At 52.5% G+C, this 23800-nt stretch overlaps 9 protein-coding genes across 9 annotated transcripts; 4 read left to right on the top strand and 5 right to left on the bottom strand.

The window, feature by feature from the left end:
• Positions 1-36: 36 nt before the first annotated feature.
• Positions 37-497, bottom strand: CCOS01_08154 (uncharacterized protein; the record flags this gene model as incomplete). The annotated part of the gene is made up of 2 exons (XM_060456315.1): positions 37-301; positions 340-497. The coding sequence occupies 2 exons, from the start codon at positions 495-497 to the stop codon at positions 37-39; spliced, it is 423 nt and encodes a 140-aa protein (XP_060312589.1).
• Positions 498-1123: 626 nt separating this feature from the next.
• On the bottom strand, positions 1124-2726 carry CCOS01_08153 (uncharacterized protein; the record flags this gene model as incomplete). The annotated part of the gene is made up of 2 exons (XM_060456314.1): positions 1124-1809; positions 1865-2726. 2 exons carry the CDS (start codon positions 2724-2726, stop codon positions 1124-1126), a joined length of 1548 nt encoding a protein of 515 aa, XP_060312588.1.
• Positions 2727-4279: 1553 nt separating this feature from the next.
• CCOS01_08152 (uncharacterized protein) lies at positions 4280-5056 on the top strand (the record flags this gene model as incomplete). Its single annotated transcript, XM_060456313.1, has 1 exon — positions 4280-5056. One exon carries the CDS (start codon positions 4280-4282, stop codon positions 5054-5056), a length of 777 nt encoding a protein of 258 aa, XP_060312587.1.
• Positions 5057-5656: 600 nt separating this feature from the next.
• On the top strand, positions 5657-6509 carry CCOS01_08151 (uncharacterized protein; the record flags this gene model as incomplete). Its single annotated transcript, XM_060456312.1, has 2 exons — positions 5657-5942; positions 5995-6509. The coding sequence occupies 2 exons, from the start codon at positions 5657-5659 to the stop codon at positions 6507-6509; spliced, it is 801 nt and encodes a 266-aa protein (XP_060312586.1).
• Positions 6510-6660: 151 nt separating this feature from the next.
• On the bottom strand, positions 6661-8350 carry CCOS01_08150 (uncharacterized protein; the record flags this gene model as incomplete). Its single annotated transcript, XM_060456311.1, has 6 exons — positions 6661-6891; positions 6944-7793; positions 7844-7960; positions 8020-8150; positions 8207-8277; positions 8344-8350. The coding sequence occupies 6 exons, from the start codon at positions 8348-8350 to the stop codon at positions 6661-6663; spliced, it is 1407 nt and encodes a 468-aa protein (XP_060312585.1).
• Positions 8351-12747: 4397 nt separating this feature from the next.
• CCOS01_08149 (quinate permease) lies at positions 12748-14724 on the top strand (the record flags this gene model as incomplete). Its single annotated transcript, XM_060456310.1, has 6 exons — positions 12748-12892; positions 12957-13254; positions 13314-13829; positions 13885-14183; positions 14252-14361; positions 14422-14724. The coding sequence occupies 6 exons, from the start codon at positions 12748-12750 to the stop codon at positions 14722-14724; spliced, it is 1671 nt and encodes a 556-aa protein (XP_060312584.1).
• A 381-nt stretch (positions 14725-15105) lies between these two features.
• CCOS01_08148 (GMC oxidoreductase) lies at positions 15106-17412 on the bottom strand (the record flags this gene model as incomplete). Its single annotated transcript, XM_060456309.1, has 4 exons — positions 15106-15718; positions 15778-16683; positions 17031-17289; positions 17352-17412. The coding sequence occupies 4 exons, from the start codon at positions 17410-17412 to the stop codon at positions 15106-15108; spliced, it is 1839 nt and encodes a 612-aa protein (XP_060312583.1).
• Positions 17413-19034: 1622 nt separating this feature from the next.
• On the bottom strand, positions 19035-21119 carry CCOS01_08147 (fungal specific transcription factor; the record flags this gene model as incomplete). The annotated part of the gene is made up of 3 exons (XM_060456308.1): positions 19035-20594; positions 20648-20675; positions 20731-21119. The coding sequence occupies 3 exons, from the start codon at positions 21117-21119 to the stop codon at positions 19035-19037; spliced, it is 1977 nt and encodes a 658-aa protein (XP_060312582.1).
• Positions 21120-21760: 641 nt separating this feature from the next.
• CCOS01_08146 (uncharacterized protein) lies at positions 21761-23686 on the top strand (the record flags this gene model as incomplete). The annotated part of the gene is made up of 5 exons (XM_060456307.1): positions 21761-21994; positions 22063-22344; positions 22403-22738; positions 22794-22974; positions 23031-23686. 5 exons carry the CDS (start codon positions 21761-21763, stop codon positions 23684-23686), a joined length of 1689 nt encoding a protein of 562 aa, XP_060312581.1.
• Between the last annotated feature and the right edge of the window lie 114 nt (positions 23687-23800).

Below are 23800 nucleotides of genomic sequence, written 5' to 3'. Positions count from 1 at the left end.
TCTGCCTCTGGCAAGACTCTGAGATTGTTGGAGTCTTTAGAGGACGTAGGGACACCAGATGACTTTGGACGGTGGTGAGTAAGAACGTGTGTCAACAGATGTCTCTCGCTGACACCGCCCGGAGGATATGGGGCGTGGCTTTTCAGCCTTGGTCAGAGTAAGAACATCATCGAGATCACACTTGACGGCGACCTGAACCACCGACGACTCCACAGCGCGCAGGTATTCATGGCCGGTGACAGAGGACCGGGAGGTCACTTGATTTCCGTCTCGGAGCTCACGTCGATGACTGCGGAGGGTCCTGCTAATTTATTACCTACCTTATGGTCAAGGATGTACGAATCTGTGCGTCCGTCGCATGCAATTCGGCCGCTGCGGAAGTGAGTCGTGGCGGCGGGGAACGACGGGAGTCGTCCGTGTCGTCGGACTTTAAGCCCCCAACTGCACGATTGGAAAGTAGAAAGCAACAAAAAGATATAAACGACTGTCTGAAACATTATAATACTGGATTCAGGTTCTCGGAGATAGCAGTCGGACTCGTTCGTGGGATGTTTCTCGGTCCGAATGCGTAGGGGATCAGACGGATCCGACACGGCGTCGTGGTGGCCTCTTTCGCCAGACCAAGTCCACAATTGCCTGCGTGATTATGACAGTGGCTGAAAGGCAGAATAAAGGGCTAAGCCTAGGTCCCAAGATCTAGGAATATTCGAGCAAAGATGGTCGAGATATCACAGAGTCTCCGGCCTGGGCGGCGTGCACCTCTCGGCCCAAGCCAGCAAACCGAACGAATGCGATATGGACGGGAAAGTAGCGGCCTGCTTCGTCGGACGGCCCCTACATGGCTGTAGTGGCGCCTCACTTTATTTTTGAATTGCGATCGTATCACCTGTCGCTCACCTTCAAGTGGCTGCTTTAACCCGCAGACTTCACAACTGGGGTGAGGGTGAGCAGGGTGAGCAGGGTGAGCAGGGTGGAAGTGGGGTTGAAGATTTCCCTTTCGGCCCAATACGAAGGCAGAAGATACTGAATTCAGAAAGGCGCCTTAATCAGTACATTAAAGTTGAACGTCAAATCACTTCATTAACTCATGAGAGATAACACCTAGTATTCAGCCTAGCTATGTCTAAGTCTTATACCAACTCGATTCAGCTTCTCGTTGCATCTGTAATAAAGATACTGGATGAACAACCTCCGAGGGCAAGTCCAGGAGCTCGATGGCATGAGCATGAGAGTCGATGCTTGTAGTAATGAGAGGCTCTGGAATGACTTTGAGGTCATGCCTAGTATTTTGATCGGCAACCCTCTGCCAACTGCGTATCACGCTAGGTTCCAGCTTCCAATCCCATGTTCCTTGCCACCCAATACAAGTATAACTAGACTTTGCGTGGTAGAAGAACTTAAAAGCTTCACCCTTACGACCATTCCATAGTACCATTGTATGTAGGTGTGGAATTGAAAGTGCAGTTGTAGCAGCATTTCTTAAGAGATTCTCTATCCTGAGATTCTCTGTTTGGGTAAGTATCCTTGATGTAAGAGTCAGGAATCTCATGTGGCTCCAAACCCAGTCTTGTTGACGTGACTGGAAGAAGTCCGAAGCTTCAATCAAAAACGTAACGGAGAGCTGCTCGAGACTAAGACTACTCTTGGCAAAAGCAGCACTGACCGTCGGTGATGTGATCCGGATTATATCAGGTGCAGTGATTGGTGAGATAGGTCGAAACGAGGTAATATATTCTTCATTAGTCTCTTCAAACACTGATATTTTCTTCAGTGCTTTTGGTAAATGGGATTCGATAAGCCTTAGGTATTCTGTAGCGCGAGTCGTTAGTAGGTATAATATATATAGTCAAATACTATATCTTACCGGAATCCCAAATAAGATCTTGTGCCATCTTATCCAAACTTTGCCATGGCTCATAGATTAATGATTGTAATCGAGGAAGTTTATCGAATAGAAACCCTAGCACTCGAGGTTCAATCCATCTTCGACATTGTCGGCGAAGTACAAATCGTGTTACCGCTTTGACTTGAGGGAGGCCTTCCTTGAATGTGAGATGGAGAGGCTGAAATATTCGTGAAAAAGAATTTCCATTGGGGGCATCGACCTGACGTCCATTCATCCAGCCATGTTGAGAGTCGTGAAATGAATGCTTTGAGTCGAGGTGGGGTAACCGATGACCAGGCCGGTCGAATTTCAAATCCTCATCCTCGCCAAAACCTCCAAAATAGAGGTTCTTAAAGCAATGCTCCTTATCGCTAGGAGACTGGAAGCTCAACTCCAGTGTCAGTTCGGCTCCCTCTACCACTGGCCATTGAGACAAGATCGAAAAAAGCTTCGTAATTGCTCGTCTAGCCACGCGGCCATCTTCATAAGCCCATGAAGAACTTTCAGTGGTCTGACAACTTCGACATGTATATGGCTTTAGCTCGATATTTAGCCAGATATGTCTAACAAGCTGTGCTTGTTTTACACTAATCATAGCTTCTATATCATCTAAACAGGAAGCTTGTAACTTCAGCTGGCGGAAGCTTTCCTTCTCTAGTATAGCCTGCCACTCCTTACAAACGGAAGCGCAGGCGCCCCAACCAGAAGTTTGTCGTGCAATAGTTTGAAGTGTCATCTGCCGCAGTTCCCATGGTAGAGAACCCCAAGTCGCTACATGTGGCGGTATAGTGGTATGAGACTTGGAGCCCGGCGTCAGAACCGGTTGAATCGGCACCGTCATTTGGGATGTCAAGAAGGTACTAAAGGTTCAGCGGTTAGGCAATGAAAACATCGACTGAATGAAATACGGAAAAGGAAAATACCTTGAGAAGTAAACCTGCCGTAGACTATAAACGAATATGTTATCGAATTTGTTGTCTTGACTTGTTTCGTCAAGTTTACGTGTGAAAGTGTGAGATTAAGCAAGTCACTGTTTGTCAGATGCGAGTTTAAATACAGCCCTTGTCAACCTTGATAGTTAGAAACCATCGTATATCAAGGTCGACGAAAAGCTAGAGTTTATAGTTTCTAGGTTACTGTTATGGATAGGCAGAAGAGAATAATTTGCGGGGTTCGAAGACTACAGGGTTGCCCAAACACCTTTTAACGGCAGGGCACCACTTACTTCTGTGCATTAATTGTTTATGGACTTTCAAGCAAATGGAACGACATATACAGCAATTATCATGTGGCTTTTGTGGTTGATATTGGCATCTCCGGCCCAAGTCGGCAAGAGATTGGACACGTCCGACCGGCGACGCGGGAACATGGTAGTCGACGTCGTCAGCCTTCATGTCCTCATATGGGTCGCTCTGGCATTAGTTGAAGAGCAAGAAGACCAGGAGTATTGAATTTCCCCCGAATACATCCAAGGTCAGTATCAATTCTCTCAAATGAGCTGTGGTGTCGTCTCACGGCTGCATTCCTGTCGGCACGGATCGGTAGGAGATGGGACGGACCCGACACGGAGAAGCGGGGCCGGTCGGCGGACGGAGGCAGGCCGACCATCGACTGGAATTCACGAATTAAAGGTGACACGAGCCAAGCTCAACTAGTCCCAGCCTTCTTATCATCCGGCCATCCAAGATCCTTCGAATATCTGGTCGTGACAGACTCATCATATCTTACCAGTACCTCCACAGCTAGCTGTTCGACTTGCCAAGGTCATTTACAACCCGTCCGAAGACGCCGCCGCCTCCTCGCCAGCCACAACTACCGTGCCATTCCGCGATGCACAGATCGGCAAACCTTCGCAGCGAATCGTACCGAGGCCTCGATACATCCGGCCAGCTGAATGAATCTTGGCAGCTCGATTCACCTCGTGAGGAGTAACCCTCCACTGAAAACAACCGCCATCATCACTGCAAGAGGAGCGATCTTCCCAAGAGACCTCGTCGCACGGCATCCCACATCTATCACAGTCCGATACGTGCGAAGCACAATCAAGGATCGCGAGATTTATATCCGGCGTCACTCTCCTAACCCATATCTGTCACAGTCAATGTTGTGATGGCTCCCAAACTGGAAGTGTCATGTCAATCCTCCCTTCGGGCACAGGCGCAACTGAGACACGAGGCTAACTCAACCAGTCCTCAAAGGCTCAGCCCATCCTTGCGGGGGAATGTTCGTGGAGACAACTGTACCCCGTATTCCCACTTGTTGGTGTTCCCGTGTGTCCCCGAACCCCAAAAGTGGCAGGCTGTCGTGGCGGTGGTGGTTGTCCCACCGCGGACTGGAATTCGGGATAGATGAGGCACCAAGACAACCCATCTGACCGCATTCCAGACGACAGCCATGTCAATTTCATACATCAACAACCAACGGTCCGCCGTTTTGCAAAGTCAGATGTTCTCTTCCTCCTGGCTGCTCACCCTCTGGTTCTCCCAAGTTCTAAGCCCGTCACACGGTACACGCGTAGACTGTAGACAGCAGACGTCCATACTCGCAAACCTCACCCAAGATACCACACAAGATACCACCCAAACCCTCACTGAAAGCCTCACAATGCGCATCAACACCCTCCTCGCCATCCTCGGCACAACAGCCCTCGCCGCCGCAGACGCACCAGCCGTAACACCCTTCCTCACACAACCAGGATCCCAACCAACGACCCTCGTCCCACAACCATCCTCCTCCTCCGCCATCCCAGCAGTCCCCTTACCACCAGCATCCTCCGCAGCATCTCCCCTCTCTTCCTCGCCGCCATCTCCACCGTCATCAAACTCCTCCTCCTCCTCCGCCGGCGCAGCAACCCTCTCAACAACCACGACATCCCGCCCCGGCGGAACCCGCACAATCTCCCTCGCCCCCGTAAAGACAAACATCTACCAAGAGTGCGGCGGCCTCCGACCCACGCCCAACCCGTGCCCCGCCAGTTTCGAGTGCATCGATGACCCCTTCCGCAAGGGCTGCGGCCTGGCGTGCGATCAGACCGGCATCTGCGTCGTGCCCATCATGTGCGGCGGCATCGCGGCCATCAAGTGCCCCGCTGGCAAGTGGTGCGTTGATGATCCAAGAGATGACTGTCACCCGCTTCAGGGGGGTGCCGATTGTGCTGGGCTTTGCGTTTGATTTCATGGGGACGTGGAAAAGAGAAAGGGACGGAGAGAGAGATGGAATACCTAATCGTTGAAGAGATTGCAGAATTGTCATCTGGATAGGCGTTGTTGGGAGAACTGCTCTTCCGCACGGAACATTTTCTTTGTAATAGTTTGCTTGTTATGAAATAGTAGGTTATAATTCATACATACCTTTCACTACTGTGAGTCTCCAGAGGTTCTCGGGAGGAAAAGGTGAAGGAAGGCTCGGTGAGCTCGACGAGGCCCGTGATGCTTTCCCGCAGACCCTCGGCGAGGACGGGAGGAAGTCGAGACCAAACAGGTTGTCAGAGACAAGAGGGAAACACCAAGGCCGACTACCATCCCTCCAGGTGGTGTCAAGGAAGCCGCCATGTCTTCCAAGGTTTCCTGCCGTCCCGTGTCGACAGAGGGTTTTGCAGACCATCCATTGACCAAACCTTCCGTCTCGTCAAGAGCATCGAGTCATCTCCGTTGCCCAACTCGCTGTCATATCTACTCTCTCGATCTTTATGTTCATTGTTCTCAACCGAGTCAACCATTAGGAACAACGCATCAACAACATCCCACTTAGACCATAAGACCTACCGCGAAAATGTGCATCAAAACGATATATCACTACGAGTGCGGTCACACGAAGGACTTCACGCCAGTCTGCAAACGCGCCTTTGACGACTGCCCTTTCGGAATCACCCCAACGAAATGCGCAAACCCCACCCTTGTCGAAAAGACAGTCCGGGACGTCTGTTCTGCCATGGCGTGCAAGTACGAGCAACAGGACAAGCGATGGATCTGCCACGTGTGCGATATGGATAACGAGGACTCCATGACGTGCGAGGGTCAAGATTGTGACCATGGCGTCTGCGCTGAGTGCCTTCCTTGTGAGTGATTCGTAAAGAGGATATGGGGACACGAGCTGACTTTATTCGATAGGGGAGTCTTCCTTGGCGAACATCCCGCACAGAACTCCTGAGGAAATGGAACTGGCGGAGCTTCGAGCCATGGGGCGCGAGCCAGACAAACAATCTCAGTCAACCCTCCAGTCTCCGTTGTCTGTTCCGTCTCAGTCAACTGTCGAGACTCTGTCAACTCAGTTGACTGCTCCAACTCAACTGACTACACCGACCCAACTGACTGAGCCAACCCAGTTGGCTGAGCCCGCCAAACGCTCCGAGAACATGAAACCGCCAAGGTTCCGCTGCAAAGGTTGCCCCGTCTGCATAGTCCCGGACGCGCCATCGAGACCGCGACGACCCAAATCAAAGACGCCGCAGCCCAAACCTCCCAAGGTCCCGGTCTACGACTCCGGGGCGGGAGGCTGGGTCCGACGGCCTGACAGAAGAGGCAGGATAAGCCTTAGAAGGGAAGACACAAGTACCATGGGAGTCGGTGGAAGGCAGTCAAAGCTATTGGAAATGGTCGAGGAACTAAATGGTCAAAAAAACTAGATTAGACGAGGCTAGGGGAAAAGGCCAGCCTCTCTATTCGCGTCTTGGGGGGGGGTTTCTCTCAAAAGTCTATCGGTCATGGCTCTATAGCGGTAGTAAAGTAAATACGCAAAAGAAGAAAGAGAACACAAGTAGCAGTCAATCAAACGGTTTATTTACCGCCTGAGAAAGACACGACGGCCCACTTGCCGCTCCAAGCCCACTTCCGTGAGCCAGAATCGCCGCCGCCGCCTTCGGTGGCGAGCAGCTTCTCGTCCTCGCCAGGCTGGAGGCCGACGACGACATCGGCCTTGCACGTGCGGAGGGCCAGGATGTTGAGGCCGGATCCGGGGCCGAGGTTCTTGAGGGCTTCCGTGAAGGGTGTGGCAGCATCCCAGTTGGCCTAGTTGTCATTAGCATCATAGCCACTTTGTTACATAGAACGTGGAACTCACATCACCAGTCAGCTTGCGGTAGTTGAGATCACCCTTGAAGATGACAACTTCGCTGGCCTTGAGGTCCTCGTACAGCTCCTTGGCCTCCTCGGGCAATTGCCAAAAGGGGCCGGGGTGCGTCCAGTAGCGGTTGGGGCGGAGGATGAGCTGTCCCTCGGCGTGGAACTGGCTCCACTCCTGGAAGAGGAATGCCAGGCTCTCCGAGTCCGCAGCCGAAAGAGGCTCGGGGGTCTTGCCTTGGAGCTCCTCCTCTTCGGAGGGTGTCTCGTAGAAGCGCTTAGGGCTGGCAATGGCGCTGAGGAGCTGGGCAAAGTCACCCGGGAGCACGTCGGATACGAACCAGGGGATGGACTTGGGGTGCAGGACGACGTTGGTGGCCAGGCCGGCAGACAAAAGGTACCCGGCGAGGATGAGGTCGACGTAGAGCTCGAAACCGGCGTTGTCGAGCACAATGTCGACGCGGCGCTCAGCCTTGCCCTCGGCCTTGGCCTTCTTCAGGAGCTCGTAGACGGCGGGGAGATCGTTGACGACAATGTTCTTCTCGGACGCCTTGCGAGCCTCGGAGCCCTGCAGCTTCTGGATATCTTCGTAGGTCAAGCTCGTCAGGAGGGAGAGGTCGGTGGCGTTACCCCAGAGGCAGATTTCGCACATTTCGGTGAAGAGCAGCTTCTCGGCGGCCTCGTCCTGGGCGGCGCCCTTGTTCTTGTGGAGCTGCTCGACTAGCTCCTTGTACTTTGACGCCAGCTCGACCACGGCGGGGCGGGAGGACCTGAATGTGCTCATCTTTTGGCGGGCAAAGACGTCGTAGTTCTTCCAGTGGGTGGACCGGGCAAAGTGCGTGCTGATGCGTCTGTTGCTGTTAGCACGTGTTTGCCAAGTGGTTTGCCATATGTAGCTTACCTGAAGAGGTAGCACTCGGTGTAAAGCCACGGCACGTTCAGCCATGTGGGAGAGCCAAGCTTCTTGAGCTCCTCGTTGTAGATGCTCACGTCGGGGTATCCATCGTCTTCGATCGGTCTGGTATGGAGAGTATAGTCAGCAACTATCGTACTGGAGGTGTCGATGGAGAGCCGTACGTCAAAGCGCGGTCGTGCTGAACCTCGTATTTGATCTTGGCAATCTCCTCAATGATCTTCTTGCCCTCGGCTTCCTTCTCGGCGTCCTTGGTCTGGGTGACGGATCGGTAGAGGTCGTCGATGGCTTGGGTCTGCAGGGTAGCTGTCAGCAAGCCGTGAATTGTCAACAAGGATGCCAAGTACGCACAATAATGACGGGCCAGCGCTCGCGAGCAGTGACCCAGCCAAAGGAGGTCTTGTCGCCGGTCGAGTAGGGAGCTGTCAATTGCATGGTGATTAGCTTGGTGCGAGGTTTGTGGTGATGTCAATGGCGGGGAACCATACCAGGCATCTTGGATCTGAAGAAGGGATTGGGTATCGAGAGAGTCCAGCAGAGATTGACCAGAAAGAAGATGCAATTCAGAGGGACTCAGAGAAAGAGAGGGGAAAGCAGCGAGATTATCAGATTATCTCGAGAGATTTTTGTTTGCGACGACGTGTCTCATCTTTTTTGGGTGCCAAAACACCGACCGCCGAGTTTCTGTGACAAAACGGCAGCAGCTCCCCGCCATGGTGGGGCAGGGGCTGCGTGCACGGTTCTTTCCTTCCAGGTTAGCGCGGGGCACGTCCCCGATACAGAAATATCGAGCGAAATGACGTAAGCCCCTGGTTTCGGATAAATGTATTCATCTATCCATATCAGTCACTTAAAGGCAGCTGATTGCTCATCTCATCACATCCAGCTCCTGTTCACTCATCACCGTTCATTCTCATCTCTCATCTCACAAATCTTACCATCACCATGACCATTTGTTCATCATGTTTGACTATTGTGCTTAAACCATCCAATGAAAGTAATGCAATCTTCCCGCCCAAACTCAATCATCCAACAAACTCTCCCTAAAATAGACATGGCAGGTGCCACGGCACGTGCCGCCCCTCGGTTCGCCCCCGTCGAGAATTGTCGCGTCCGTTTCAGTCCTTGGTTCCAGACTCTTCAAAATGGGCCTTGTACGCGCCATTATCAGAGTTCATACCTTTCCTCAAGTTGAGTTAAGCTATAGTCCGCATTGACGATCGATATGTCAGGGCTCAAGATGGCCTCCTGTGAGGTGGTCTGGCACCAATACATTGGTGGAAAAAGCGCCATTCGCATGGATTTGCCTACAATGAGTAAAAAGCCCATGATGTTTTCTATATTTGGGAAAGTCCAATGTGCATATCTTGACTCTGTCCGCTGATTGCACTGCGATAGCCAGAACCAACAGCCGAGCCTCAAGTCAGTATCATTCAGTCAGTGACATATCGAGATGACAACTTTACCATCGTCAAGAGTATCAGTTCGCCCATTACAGATTTCTCTTCTCAAATGCATTTGCTTTCGCGCTGTCTTAGTCTGCGCTTCACGGAAGGACATCAATCAAACGTCATGAGACTCAAATGTTACAGCTAGTCGCGGCTGTCTTTCGACATCTCGAGTTGTGAGAAAAGCACACCAAGTTGCGGGGCGCTCCAAGGCGTCTACTATCACTGACTTTGGAACGAGAAATCCGATCAGAAACAAAGCTATAAGAAAAGCTATATCATGGAATACTCATGTTCGCCAAATGCCATCATCGGTCGGCTGTAATGCTTTAATGTTGTCAAGTTGTCAACTAATCAATTACACCAAACCCCACAGAACCCCAGGACCCCAGAATTACCCCGGCCTCTCCGGACGTCTCTCCAGCCTCAGAGGGAATATTGCGGGGGGAACACGCCTCGCGCTCCCTTCCACATGGGCTCTTAATTCATGCATGTCTATGCTGCATGTTGCGTCTGGAGCCAAGTCTTGCGTGTCTGTCACTGCGGGACTACCCGCCTTCGAAGGTTACCTTGCATGAGCAATGTCTCGAACCACCTTCATCTCAACTGCCGTCGATGGGTCCTAGGAGTCACAAATACTCATCCTTGGGGGGGCTAATGACCCAGCATTGCGGTTCTCCCACGTGTCAAACGCACTTCGGATGGCTGCCGATCTACACGTCCACTCTCCAGGTTGTCGTAACCATATGATCAACCATTGCCGGAGATCGCTTGTCTATTTTGACGTTCAGATTGAGAAAAGCGTAACTTTCTACTGCATGTCTCCAATTCGTCTCTGTGGTTTTTGAACGATGTTTGGCCATCTCCAGCTTTAGAGATGACGTAGTTGAGAATGTACGAGCTGTAGATCACGTCGAGATATCTTCCCACCCCTATGTCGTTCAAAAATCTCAATTTTTGATCATTTTCGCGTGTGTGATTTAGTAGAGTAGACGTGCCAAAGCCGCAGCATCGTGGCATCCTGCGCAAGAGAACTTTGATCGAGTCTACGCCCCTTCGACTAAACCACGTTACCCTCCAATAGAACTTTCCCCTACGCCGTGGAGGGTGAACAATACATAACGCGCAAGACCTTCCATTTTCTGGTGTCCCGTAGCAGCGATATAGCGATGGCAGAGAGCAGGCATGTGAACATCTGAAGTGAAGCAGTCTCAAGCCTCAAAAGTTGGCATGAGTTCAGAGGGCTGAGGGATTACACCTAGCAAATTGCAATGCTTGCTGGCACCATCGGCAGCATCTACGCTTTCCGTAAGAGATTGCCGAGGACATGATGCATCGAGTCAGGAACAGGTCGTCAACTCCGCTATGTTATCTCGAACATCTCCCGAAAGACTCGGAAACCGACATCGTGGGGCGTTCATTATTGCTCTTCCGAATTCGCCCGCAGGTAGAAAACGGGTCCTGTCGTGCTCTCCACCAGCAATACCGGGATCTCATGCGCGAACCACGATGCATCGATGCCAATGTGAAGCGGTGACGAGTCTTTTGCAATGAGAAAATTTGATGCCATCAGGGGATCATGAACAGACGTTTGCCCAGTATCACAACTACCTTATGGAGCTCACGTAATTAGCGTCGGCAACAAAAGCCGACTACCCAAGCATCGACGGAGAGAACACCGAGCTTTCACATTTCGCGATTCAATGACGCAAACTTCATCGGTCAAAGGCAACGGCATTTTGAACATCTCGGCCGGGCCCTGCCGACACGAAAATCCAACTGAAAGAGCGCATTGCAGAAGCGAATTCACTTGCAAAGGATCGCCTGCAGAAAATTCTGCTTTTGATTGCAGGGACCAGTCAGAAACCAACCCCGCGGGCAAAGAGGTCGAGCACACGCGAACTAGCCTGCTAGGTAACGTTGCTGTGGGACTTCTTAGTCAAGCAGCAGCATGGCGCCGGGGATGGCATGACTCCTGACGTACAAGAGCCCGGGCTCAATAACCATAAAAGCAAAGTCTGGAAGCGTCGAGGAGTGGGCGAGTTGAGTAATAGCGCGGTCCCGGCATCGCTGCCAAGGGTGCGGCTCAATTTGACTTTTCTTTGGGGCTTCGACGAATATCCCGGTATGAGATCCGGTATGAGGGATGTTTTCTCATCCGGGAACCGTCAAATTAACGTGGCGACCATGTGGGCGGTCTATTTGAAACCTGAAAGACAATCAAAGTTCTGTCATTGTGGCCGGTATATCTGCACGTCGACCAGTTGTTGTCGTCGACTCAACGGCCTCTTCTCGGTGCTATTGCTGACAAGATGGGGGATTTTCCCCTCACAATCCTCACTCGAGTCTGGGCCAGCGGGATCCCCAGAGAAGTCAAAACATTCCCCACGGGAAAAACACCTTAGTCAAGAACACTTCTGCCCTCTGGCACTTTACCGCCGCCGGTGGGGAAGTGGTAAAGATTTCTGCTTTGAATCCACCCAGAGGTCCCAGACCAACTCGGCCAACTTCCGCTTCTGGCGTTAGCTCCGGGACTTTTCCCCGACGTTACACGCCTTGGCCTTCTCTTTTTCCGTAATTCTTTTTTACTTTGGTATCTTTTTTACGACTGCGAACCCGCTGCGGGGGTGGACCAAATCGTGTGATGTGCCAGACTTCTCTGTGTGCGGGTGGGCGGGGTATGAACTCCATGAACCAGGGGGTCAAGGTGGAAACAAGACGGAGGACTCCGCTGTTTGTCCCGCCAGCTCTTGAGCACCCAGAGGATTTTCGAAGGGGTTGGAGCGTTGGAGATGCTTCGGGTTCGGAAACCTTTGGGCGAATGCCGACTGATGCCAACGTTTGCCAAACCTGAGGGGAGGTGATCGTCGGGCGAAGAGCAAGCCGTAGTAGAACGCGTATTTGGAGCCGACGTCTGGATCCGGGAATCATAAGCACCATGTCGGTCAGTACTCAGATCCCACCACGCTGATCTGGCATACCCCGGATTCCCAGCGACTGAGAATCTCACATGTACACGCAGTCGAAGAAGCAACACAGATCGAACATGCCAGACGAGGCTTCCCTGGGTTCAGACAGGTCAATGATGGACTCAAGGAGCTAGCAATAACATTGACACGACGGAAGACCCAAGAACCTAGCCCATGGGGCCCATCTCGTTCGACTCTGCGGGACGGCCTACACAGAGTCGCATCAAAACTTGACACATCCTGTCCCCATCTGGCAAAAGTTGCCCCATCGCCAAAGGACGTCTCCCTGGTCAACCACCCCCCAGGAAGGCAGTCCTTAGCGTCGGTGCTCCCAAGAATAAGTACAGACGATGGCCCGGCCTGTTGGGTGAGGTGATCGTCTTATTATTTTCCGGCTCCTGCTTCCCGTGATTGTCACTCGGTTGTCTTGCGTTACGAGGTCGACTCTTTTGCTCGTCAATCGCCTTTTGCAATCATGGCCGTCCAAGCAGCCACCGCCGCCGAGGCGCGCACGCAGCTTGCCTACCAGAACAGATGGAAGTCGCTGGCAAACAACCCCAAGATTCTCGTCATTGCCCTCTTTGCATCCTTTGGAGGTTTTGAGTATGGATACCAGCAGGGTATGTCTCTAATCTCCCGAATTCGATGGCGACTGTTCCGTTACTGACCTCATCGTCTTCCTAGGTGTCCTCGGACAATCCCTCGTCATGACGCGCTTCAAGGACAACTTCCCTTCCGTCGTGAACTCATCCAGCGCGACGGGCTGGTTGACGTCCATCCTCCAGCTCGGCGGTATCCTTGGCTCCGTCAGCGCCGGTGTCTTTGGCGAGGTCTTCTCCCGCAAGTACACCATGTTCTCCGCCTGTCTCTGGGTCGTCCTGGGCAGTTACCTCTACACCGGCGCAAGCTACCACAAGCCTGAGCTCCTCTACGCCGGCCGCTTCTTCACCGGTCTTGGTGTCGGAACCTTTAGTGGTGTCGGGTGAGTCTGCCGTCTGTCTAGGAACTCGCACCCAGGCCACAACGCTAACTATCTCTCAGTCCCCTGTACAATGCCGAGCTCGCCGCCCCCGAAATGCGTGGCTTCATCGTCTCCTTCTACCAATTCGCCACCATTCTCGGGATTATGCTCTCCTTCTGGATCGGATACGGCAGCAACTACATCGGCGGCATCGGCGAGGGCCAGTCCGACCTCGCATGGAGACTCCCTTCCTACATCCAGGGTGTCCCCGCCGCCCTTCTCGCCCTCGGAATCTGGTGGCTGCCCTTCTCCCCTCGCTGGCTCGTGAAGCAGGGCCGCGACGAAGAGGCCGTCAAGACCATCGCGTACCTCCGCAAGCTCCCCGAGGATAGCGAGCTTGTCCAGGTTGAGTTCAAGGAGATCAAGGCCGAGGCCCTCTTCGAGCAGCGCTCGTTCCAGAAGGCGTTCCCTCAGTTGGCCGAAAAGGAGAAGACGAGCGTTTGGATGCGCGAGGTTGCGCAGTACTGGCGTATTCTCCGCTCCTGGGACCATTTCAAGCGTGTTGCGTATGCTTGGCTGGTCATGTTCTGGCAACAGTAAGTCTACCACGACCTCCTTGGCCCCCGCGACCGAACTAACTGAGTCTGCTAGGTGGTCCGGTATCGACGCCATCATCTACTACGCCAGCAACGTCTTCCAGAGCCTCGGTCTTACCGGCGGCACGACTGCTCTCTTGGCCACTGGTGTCACCGGTGTCGTCTTCTTCATCAGCACCCTTCCTGCCATGGCCATCATCGACAAGGTCGGCAGAAAGCCCATCCTGATTGTTGGTTCCATCGTCATGTTGATCTCCATGGTCATCCCTGGTATCATTGTCGCCAAGTTCAGCCACGACTGGCCGGGCCATCCTGTTGAGGGATGGGTTGCCGTCGCCTTCATCTGGATTTACAGTACGTTGAGCCTTTCTATCTCCAGTCGAGATCTCTTAAGAACTCGGTATGCTAACTTTACATCTCAGTCGCCGGTTTTGGAGCTTCGTGGGGCCCCGTCTCATGGACCCTTGTTTCCGAGATCTTCCCCCTCTCCATCCGCGCCAAGGGTGCTTCCATCGGCGCATCAAGCAACTGGGTATGCACTCCGACTTTTCTTCTTTTAGACATTGACATCGGACTAACATTCACCCACTAGCTCAACAACTTCGCCGTAGCCTTCTACGTCCCATCCATGCTCGAGAGCTGGAAGTGGGGAACCTACATCTTCTTCGCCGTCTTCCTCGGCGCCAGCATCATTTGGGTGCACTTCGCCTTGCCCGAGACCAAGGGAGCCACCCTTGAGGAGATGGACCGTGTCTTTGGCAGCAACGCGGGTGCCGAGGACAGCGTTTTGCTCGAGCAGGCTAGACGGGATGTCGGCCTGACTGAGGACCTGGAGGACAGCGCTATCCACGCTGAGAAGAAGGGGCTTCACGAGTCTCACCACGAGTCTGCTTGAAGACCTGCCATCTCATCTAGAACTGTGCTCGCTGAAGAGCTTGATACCCACACTCCTGTAAGACTGCATCATGTGTAGTCACGATCTTAATAATGAAATAAACGTTCTGGGGAGATTTGGATATACACAAATTACATCACCTAGAACGAGACGTACTTCTCCTCCAGCCTTCTATGGATTTGCCGTGCTGTGTGTGCCAACTCCCCTAATCGGGTTTCTAGAGTGAAATGCTACATTACTCATTGCAATAAACACCAGGAATAATTATAGGGCTGAGAAGGGCTTGTCCTCAGAACGGGCTCGTCGTCAATTGCTTCGCACTCATTACATCTCGCTCATATGCAGTCTGCTAGGTAGTCCATCTCTGATCTCGTCATCGTCTTATAACTTTGGCGCGATGATAATGCCCAAATCCTTTGCAATGATATCCGCCGCCTTCTCGCCGACCACAAATGCCGTGTTGTTCGTATTAGCACCAACATTCTCAGGCACGATACTCAAGTCAACAACCTTGAGTCCCTCAACACCGTACACGCTCAACGAAGAATCAACAACACCCCCATCATCCCGCGGCGCCATCTTGGTCGTTCCAAGAGAATGCCACGTCGTATTGATGTTCTCCCTCAAGAACTGTTCAATCGCCTTGTCGTCTTCCTCAGAATACTCAATCGGCTTGACGTTCTTATACGCGTCCGCCGAGACGGACTCGACAAGCGCGGCCTTGGAGTCCGCAGCAAAGGAAGGGTGTCCGCCGGCGACTTCGCCGCGGTAGAGGGCTGTGCGGCGGGCGACCTCGCGCGAGTGCTTGTAGGCCCAGATCTGCTTCTTGAGGTCCAGGTCGTCAGGATCGCTAAAGAATCCGGTCTCGAAGTCGAGGGGATCCGTTAGGGCGGGGCCGGTGATGTGGATGCTACCGCGGGAGTAGGGGTACGCCGTGTAGTTTGCGACTGTGGTGTACTGGCCTTGCGGGATGGCGGCGTGGTCGCCCAGGAACCTGTAAATGTCAGTGTCTTTGCGCTCTTGATAGTAGGATGTGTTGCATGGTGTACATACCCGTGAAGGAAACCAGTAAGCATGACAGGTCTGTTGGGGTCATTCTTGAAGTCCTTCTCCCATGCCTTTTCGAACTCGGGACCGAGCTTCTTTACCTCTTCCTCAGTGGGCCGGATTTTACTGACGACATCGACACCGTTCCAGCCCAGCATCTTGTCCTTCTTGGCAATCGCATCCTCATGGCTTATGCGCCCGCTAAAGATGTTATCCAGCGTCTCCTCCGGCTTCAACGCCGTCTTGTAGGGCATCAAAACAAGGTTGTGATCTTGATAGTTGCTTCCCACGCCAGGCAGATCCGCCACAACGGGAACGCCAGCCTTGTCCAGGATCTTCTGGCTTCCTAGGCCAGAGCGCTCGAGAACGCCGGGGGTTCCGCAGGCGCCGCACGACACGATCACCATCTTCTTTGCCTTGACGCTCCGGACCGGTTGTTGTGTGGTGTTCAAGACAGCCTGGTAGTCTGAGTTGGGAGTGTACTCGACTCCGACGGCACGCTTATGGTCGTCAAACAGGACGCGGATCACCTTTGACTCCACCAATACGTGAAGGTTCGGGTGCTTTCCATCCTCGAGAAGTGGGTGCAGGAAAGTGTGTGCGGCATCCTGTCGTCTGCCTTCAGGCGAGACGTATCTCATCCACCTTTCATAGCCGTTGTTTGCCTCTAGGTTCTGCAAGTCCCGAATCTCAGGGTAGCCAGTCTGCTTTGCGGCGGCCAGGATATCATCCTCGGCACTCTTGACACGGAAGCCTCCCGAAGACACATGCACTGGGCCAGAAGAGCCGTGGTGGGCCGGGTCGCCGTTACCGTGGTACGTCTCGAAGCGCTTCAGGTAAGGCCAAAGGTCTGCCGAAGACCAGCCGGGTGTCGCCCATGAATCAAAGTCAGACTTTTGGGCACGGGTGTAGCTGGCAATAGCATGACTCGTTAGCTTGGCTCGTGGAGGGGACGTCGATCGTCATGAGGGAGTCAGAAGAGCTCATGTGCCACGAGCTAGAATGGAGCTACCCCAACTTTTCCCCTTCCATCCCGGTGCTAACTGCCGCCCCCGCATCCGGGGTACGGGATGAAACGGTCCAGACAGAATGGATCGTGTGGGAGCGGATATGGGGGGATGAAGGAGGCGAAGCTGGGGAGGTCTCATCGGATGCCGGGTTGAGGCTACGAACTTGAGGGGGGCTGGAGATCCGAGAGAGTCGAAGAGAGAGGAGGGGGGCATTAAGGGGAGGGGAGAGACAGAGATTCGGTAACATACAGCATAAAGTTAATCGAGGAACCGCCACCGAGTATTCCTCCAGCCGGGACAATGGGACCGCGACCTGCCAGCTTGTCGGATACGTTGCCCTGGTAAAAGATTGCGGTCTTGCTCGTCGGGGCAAGGTGGTCCAGAAAGAAGGCGGGGTGGACGACATTGGGAACATCGCGGTTGTTCGTGCCGCCTTCAATGACGAGGATGGACAATTGAGGGTCGGCGGCCGCGAGACGACCAGCGAGGACGCAAGCTGCTGTTCCGCCTAGGATTGAAGAGTCAATACGTGAAAATTGTTGGTTGGGGTGTAGAAGTCCTGCAAGATACCTCCAGCAATGATCACGTCCACCTCTGTAATATCATCCACCAGCTTGCTGTAGAGACCCATGGCTACGGCTTTTCGCAAAGTCAGTGTAAACTCAATTGAGGGGCAAAAGATTTCAAAAACACAGGCGCGCGTGGGGGTGATTGAGTGTGTTGAGCAGAGAGTCGGGATGAAGCAACCAGCACAAACAATCGGCTCGCGGACCGCGATGGTTACTCTACTTTATATATCCTTCTCCGCACGCCACGTCGCAGCGTTTGGAGAAAAAATCCACAGGGCTGTTACGCACGCTCGGGCGGAATGCAAGCAGGGTGTATTCCGCCGAGATTCCGCGTTGCGCTGATCTATTGACAAGAGAGAGACAAAGGCCTAGAGGAGGGGGCCCTTGGAAGCTTGGGGCTGCATTTCGAGAAGCTCAAGGGGCCACATGGCCGCACAGATGGCGGCGAACACGTCGCAGGTTGCGGACAAGCGGAGGGGCTACTGAAGACCCCGATGTGACCAGAACCCTGAAGGAGGAGCTAGTTGTCGGGTGCGGGGATGGGATGGCAATGATACATAGACACATAGAGATGCAGACGCAGTGATTGTGCAGACAGACTAGACACAACAGACTCAACAGAGTACGGATGTAGATGTTATGTTGCACTAGGCAGGACAACTATGGGGCGAAGTTGATACGGGGAAGCATGTCTGAGATGTGGGCGCTTAACCGACCCAGCCAATTGAGGTTATTTGATTTGCCAACTTGGCTAGGTTACAACTCCAGGGTTCCCCAACACTATGATAGACTAAGTGGGCTGCTCCAGTTCGCTCCATGTTTTCCGGATGGCGCAGCTGGGCAGCTTTTAGTTTAGGGCTCGTCGGCTGGTCTCTTCTAGTGCCTTTTAGCAAGATGACTTCGGACTCGGGCGCGAATTCTTGACTTATACAACGAGCCTAGGTCCTAGAGGCATTCATACGCCATATGGGCGTCTTCTGACTCGTCGGGGAGTTAAGTGTTGAGGAGGGATACATTCAGTGTGTGTCGGCATGGGGCTGTTGGCGGACGATCATGGTGGGAAAAGAGGGGACCAAAGATGCGGGGAAAGGTCACTAAGAATAGTCTGGCGAAGGAGCGCAAATCTCATAATGTCGATTTCCTGTGCCGGGGAAGAATACCTTAGGTTCGTAGAGTATCATAAGTAGACTGGAAGACATTGAGTAGTTCCCCAAGTACAGGTAGGTGCCGCTGAAGAATTGAATATGCTTGCCGACTGTCAAATGACAACAACGTCGTACTCGTGGGCTGCGCAGGGATGTTGCTGACTAGACGCGTGCCGCGGCCCAATCTCCGGATGGGGAATATTCGGATGATGTATTAACAACATTGTCTCTTTGATCCCATCATCCAGGGTCCATCGCAACTGTTGGCTCTCAGTCATTGAGCGCAAGGTTTGAAACGGGACTTTGGTGTTCCCATGCTACGATGTGCTTACTCACTACTACCTGAGCAGGGCGAAGGGTTCGTTAGCTCTGAGTACAAGGATGCGCTGGCCCGCATTGGCGATGGAACGTGAGCTTGAACTAGATAGAGTCACCGCAACTCGAACTCCACCTTCAAGAGTCACAGTCTCACAAATGGGCAATTGCAATGTAGATGGCAAATACTAGTTGAAGTCGGAATTGCCATTACAACAACCTGACTACAGTCGTAAAAAATCATTCCAATAGTCCCAGTCCAAGTTTGCCGAATCGGTGAGTCCCAGAGGGTCAAGACTTTGAAAGTCTGCCGCAGGCACCTGTGAAACTGGCGCAATTTTCTGTTGCCTCTGTTCCCGAAGCAAGCAAATATACCGGGGCGGATTATCGGCCTCATGACTCCCCCGGATATTGACCAACTCTCTCCTCCTAGCCTCCCAAGCTTCCAATGTCAAGTCCCCTAGCGCCACATAGAAGGAACTCTCCGTGTTCTCAATCAGTTCCGGATGATATCCGTAGAGACTCTCTATAAGCTTCCAAGCCAACGTGACCCGCTCACCAGAGACCCTCTTGCGGAGATCACTAATGATATAGATGTAGACATCCACGGTGAATTTCGTCGTCATATGCGCGATAAAGTGCGAGGAGAACTTGCTGCTCATAGCAATCTCCATCATCTCCAGCCAAGTCACACTCCAGTCGAAAACCAGATCACCCTCCTCGCGCGTCATGAACACCTCCCCATTGCTATTAGCCCGGCCTCGCGGGCTGTGCACCTTGCACCGGAAGCGAGCTAGCGTGAGCCTGGTCATGGTATACACTAGAGCATGGAGAGGAATATTCCTATCTAGGTGCCGAATGAACTTTTCGTGGTAAATGGCCTCAATCTCGTTGATCGCATCATCTTCTAGTTTTGATGGAGGCTTGTCTTTCCCAGGGCCGTGTATGATGACATCAAAGACCTTGACAGCTCTACTGGAGGATCTGATGATGTTAAAGGTCTCAAACTTCATCAACACGCAGAGCATTTCCGTTGCGCCCGGGTGCTCCGGTGGCAGTTCCGCCATTTCCGGATGCAAGTCGGCGTCGTTGACGTTGAGCGGGAGGCGGACATCCCCGAAATCACTTTCGGATGGTGGGAGTCGCATGCCCGCAATTTTGACGATTCTCACTCTAGAATCCAACCCGTTCAACTGCCACCATAGACGTATACGCATTTCAGTCTCAAATACCGATACTTTTGGATCTGGCTTTGGTCTGTTCAGACCCATTTTCTGGCTGATCCTGATTGCGGCGCCGGTCAGAGTGGATGTCAGCTCCGAATCTGGGTCAGAAAAGAGAAAAAGAACAAAGGCTTGCAAAACCTCAAAGTCTCGCGTGGTGAGGAAGTCGGCTGCAATGAGAGCACGCAAAGCAGCGGTCCGATAGCGCAGTATGAGCGTGCTCCTGGCCTCGCCAAAGGTAGTCTGGCAGCCTTCAATGGACGTGGAGGTGACAGCTAGAGTGTAAATGGCGAATAGCATGGCTGTAAGCGGCTTTGATGCGCCGGCCGGGTTCCAACTTGCGTCCAGGACCTGCTGCTGTAGAGTCGGCACATGGATGATCTTCAACAATGGGTTGACCGCCTCGACAAAGATCTGCCAAAATCGGCAGATGTGCCTTGGGTCCGGGTGGAGCTGTGAAAGTTCGGGTTGAACGGTCGTCATCAAAACATGAAGCGCTGGCGTTGGGATATGCAGAGGGTCTTCTTTACGAGTGAGGCACTGCACGGGCGGGTACATGAGCTGTAATGCAAGTCAGATATTAGTCGTCTATTCAACAGCACGGCGACTCTTACCTCTGCCGGGAGAGTTGACCAAAGACAACTGAGTATGTCTAATCAGCAAGTGACGCCATATTCTACTCCGTTCTAACACTGACCGCTCTGTTGTCAAGGGAATACCCTTCAACACTTGAGTCGTTGAGCTCTGGTGATCGAGCGGAGACGTCGCAGAGGATATCGCCTCAGATTTATCTTGCTTGATCCGCCCCTGAGGCCCAGACGTAATCCAACCATGAGAACACGGCGTAAAGTCGACATCGTGCTTCCGCATCAAGTCCTCGTATGCGGCCAAGCGCGCAAGGAGCTCCTCGTCAGCAGCTCGTTTTCGAGGTCGCGGCGGAGCTGGTCCTTCGTAGAGGCATTGTGCCTGTGCCTTTGTGCAGTTTGAACATGGCTCAGCTTTGTCGCATTTGATCTTCCTCTTTGCGCAGAGCGAGCACGCGTGCTTATGCTGCCTTTGAAGAGCTGTCGGTTGCGGGGTCGCCATGGGCAGAACTTAGGCAGAGAAATGAGAGACGGATTGCTTGAGGCGAAACAAGTATCCATGCACATTTGATTGATTGATTCTCATAAGATATTCGGACCCATCCCGGACTTTTGGAAAATGTCCGGTAACGGTTGTGAGGTTACTTGTGGTGAAGGATGCCCGTCGGGATGGCGCGAAGGAAGATGTCGGGGATCTCGGGTCTCAAAGAAGTTTAGCGTTTCTTTTCGGCTTCCGTCTGATGAATTGCTCCATCCTTATTATGAGGATCACTAAGGAGTCTAGCCTCTTTTGGATATTTCGGGCCCGAGATGTCTGGGAGGATCGACGGTCTAAACCAAAGATGCATCAGCAATGGGTCTACGATAGCTTGTTCTTGCCGTTTTCCGACAACGGACTTTTCAAAAGTCAGTCTCTTGAAAGATATTATTTCTCTTAAACATGTATAAAGAAATGGCATCCCGAGGTCTTGGCTTCTTGTCTTTTCAGCTCAACAGCCTCAACCTTACTTCAGATCTCAATCACTTGGTCCACCCAATATCTAATGCTTTAATCTGGTCAAAGTAGTCTACTTCCAGTACCAAGTCCGCCAAAAGTCCAATCCCAGTATCCCGACACGTTTTAACGTCAACAAAACCTTCAAGATGGCAACCCCATCAAGCACACATCCTGAATCGACACCATCCCACGACAACGAGTCAAGAGCTTCGACTGTTGCTGAGCCATCACTAAACAACAATGATACCAAGACCGAGAAGAACGTCTCAGAGAAGCTCGAGGATGGAGGAAAGTCCGTAGATGACACAGAATATCCGACAGGACTCAAGTTCGCCTGCATCATGTCGTCTGCCTTCATGTGCATGTTTTTGACTTCCTTGGTAAGTTAACTTTGTACAACCACACCACGTATAACTAGAGACAATAATTTAACGGGACCGTTTCACAGGATCGCATGATTATCACAACAGCCATCCCCCAAATCACCGACGAGTTCCACTCCGTCACTGACATAGGCTGGTACGGATCGGCATATCTCCTTACCCAGTGCGCTTCACAACTCCTCTTCGGCAAACTCTACACGTTCTTCAGCGTCAAGGGCACGTTCCTTACTTCCCTTTTCCTCTTCGAAGTTGGATCCGCAATCTGTGGCGCGGCTCCAAATTCGGTGTCATTCATTATTGGGAGAGCTATTGCTGGACTTGGTGCGGCTGGTATCCTCAGCGGCGTAGTAAGTCTTGGGTCTACTATCCCGCAGTCAAATCAAGGTCTAACCCGCATTCCCTCAGGTTGTCATCATCGTGCATGCCGTCCCGCTTCGCAAACGTCCCACATACCAAGGATTCTTCGGTGCCATCTTCGGCGTCTCTTCCGTGGTCGGACCACTGCTTGGAGGCGTCTTCACCTCAAAAGTCACCTGGAGATGGTGCTTCTATATCAACCTCCCCTTGGGAGGCTTGGCAGGCATCATCATCTTCTTGATCCTTGCCATTCCTGATAGAGATACCACAAAGCTTGATTTGAAGTCCAAGCTGGCGCAGCTTGACTTTTTTGGTACCGCTCTGCTTATCCCTGGATCAGTGTCTCTCATTCTGGCTATGGAATGGGGTGGCTCGACGTATGCTGTGAGTCTACATCTCCGGAACATATCTGGTTGCCACTTCTGACCATGGCTCTTAGTGGAACAACTGGAGAATCATTCTTCTGTTGGTGCTCGCAGTTATTCTTCTCGCCGGGTTTGCCCTGGTCCAGATCTTCATGCCCAAGACAGCCACGCTCCCTGGCAGAATCTTTACGCAGCGCAGTATCCTAGCAGGTGTCTACGCTACCATCTGTAACGGATCCCAACTGATGATATTCTGTAAGTTACACAAACAGCACAGAACTCGCACGTTACTCAGACTAATGGGAAATCAGCCTACTATCTACCGATCTGGTTCCAGGCTATCAAAGGCGTCTCAGCCGTCGAGTCCGGAATCCGTCTCCTACCCCTCATGCTCTCAATGGTAGTCGCCACGCTCATGACGGGCGCCCTTGTTCGTCGCATCGGCTACTACACACCATTCATGATCGGAGGTATCTGCCTGATGGCTGTCGGTGCTGGGTTGATTTACACATTCGAGGTCAACACTGAAAGCATCAAATGGATTGGATACCAAATCATCTACGGATTCGGGTTGGGCCTGTCAACACAAGCACCAAACCTAGCAGCCCAGACAGTCTTGCCGAAGAAGGATGTGCCGATGGGAATCTCCCTCATGTTCTTCGGCCAGCTCATTGGCGGAGCCATCTTCCTGGCTGTCGCTCAGAACATCCTCAATACCCAGCTGCTTGAGCGACTCTCTTCAGTTCCCGGGCTTGATGCCCAGAAGATTTTGGACAACGGTGTCACCTCCCTAACAAACCTCCCCGCCGCCATCAAGGCTACAGCTCTGGTTGCTTACAATGAGGCGATCAGACATGTATTTCTGGTTGGCCTGGTCCTCGTGTGTCTCGCCATCTTTGGTGCTTTGGCTTTGGAGTGGAGGAGCGTTAGGCAACCTGAAAACAACAAGGGCAGCAGCAAAGCATAGGAATACTATCGACAGCTCCCAAGATAGACATGTAGATAATGAAGCGACACGCAACTCATTAAGACACTTTCAGCGCTTTCTATTGGACCTTGTATGTGCTTTCGATGACATACA

The sequence above is a fragment of the Colletotrichum costaricense genome, assembly GCF_030867565.1.
Source record: "Colletotrichum costaricense strain IMI 309622 chromosome Unknown Scaffold_8.1, whole genome shotgun sequence".
Taxonomy (NCBI): domain Eukaryota; kingdom Fungi; phylum Ascomycota; class Sordariomycetes; order Glomerellales; family Glomerellaceae; genus Colletotrichum; species Colletotrichum costaricense.
The sequence above is the reverse complement of the archived record's forward strand: the minus strand, read 5'-3'. Positions and strand labels throughout refer to the sequence as shown.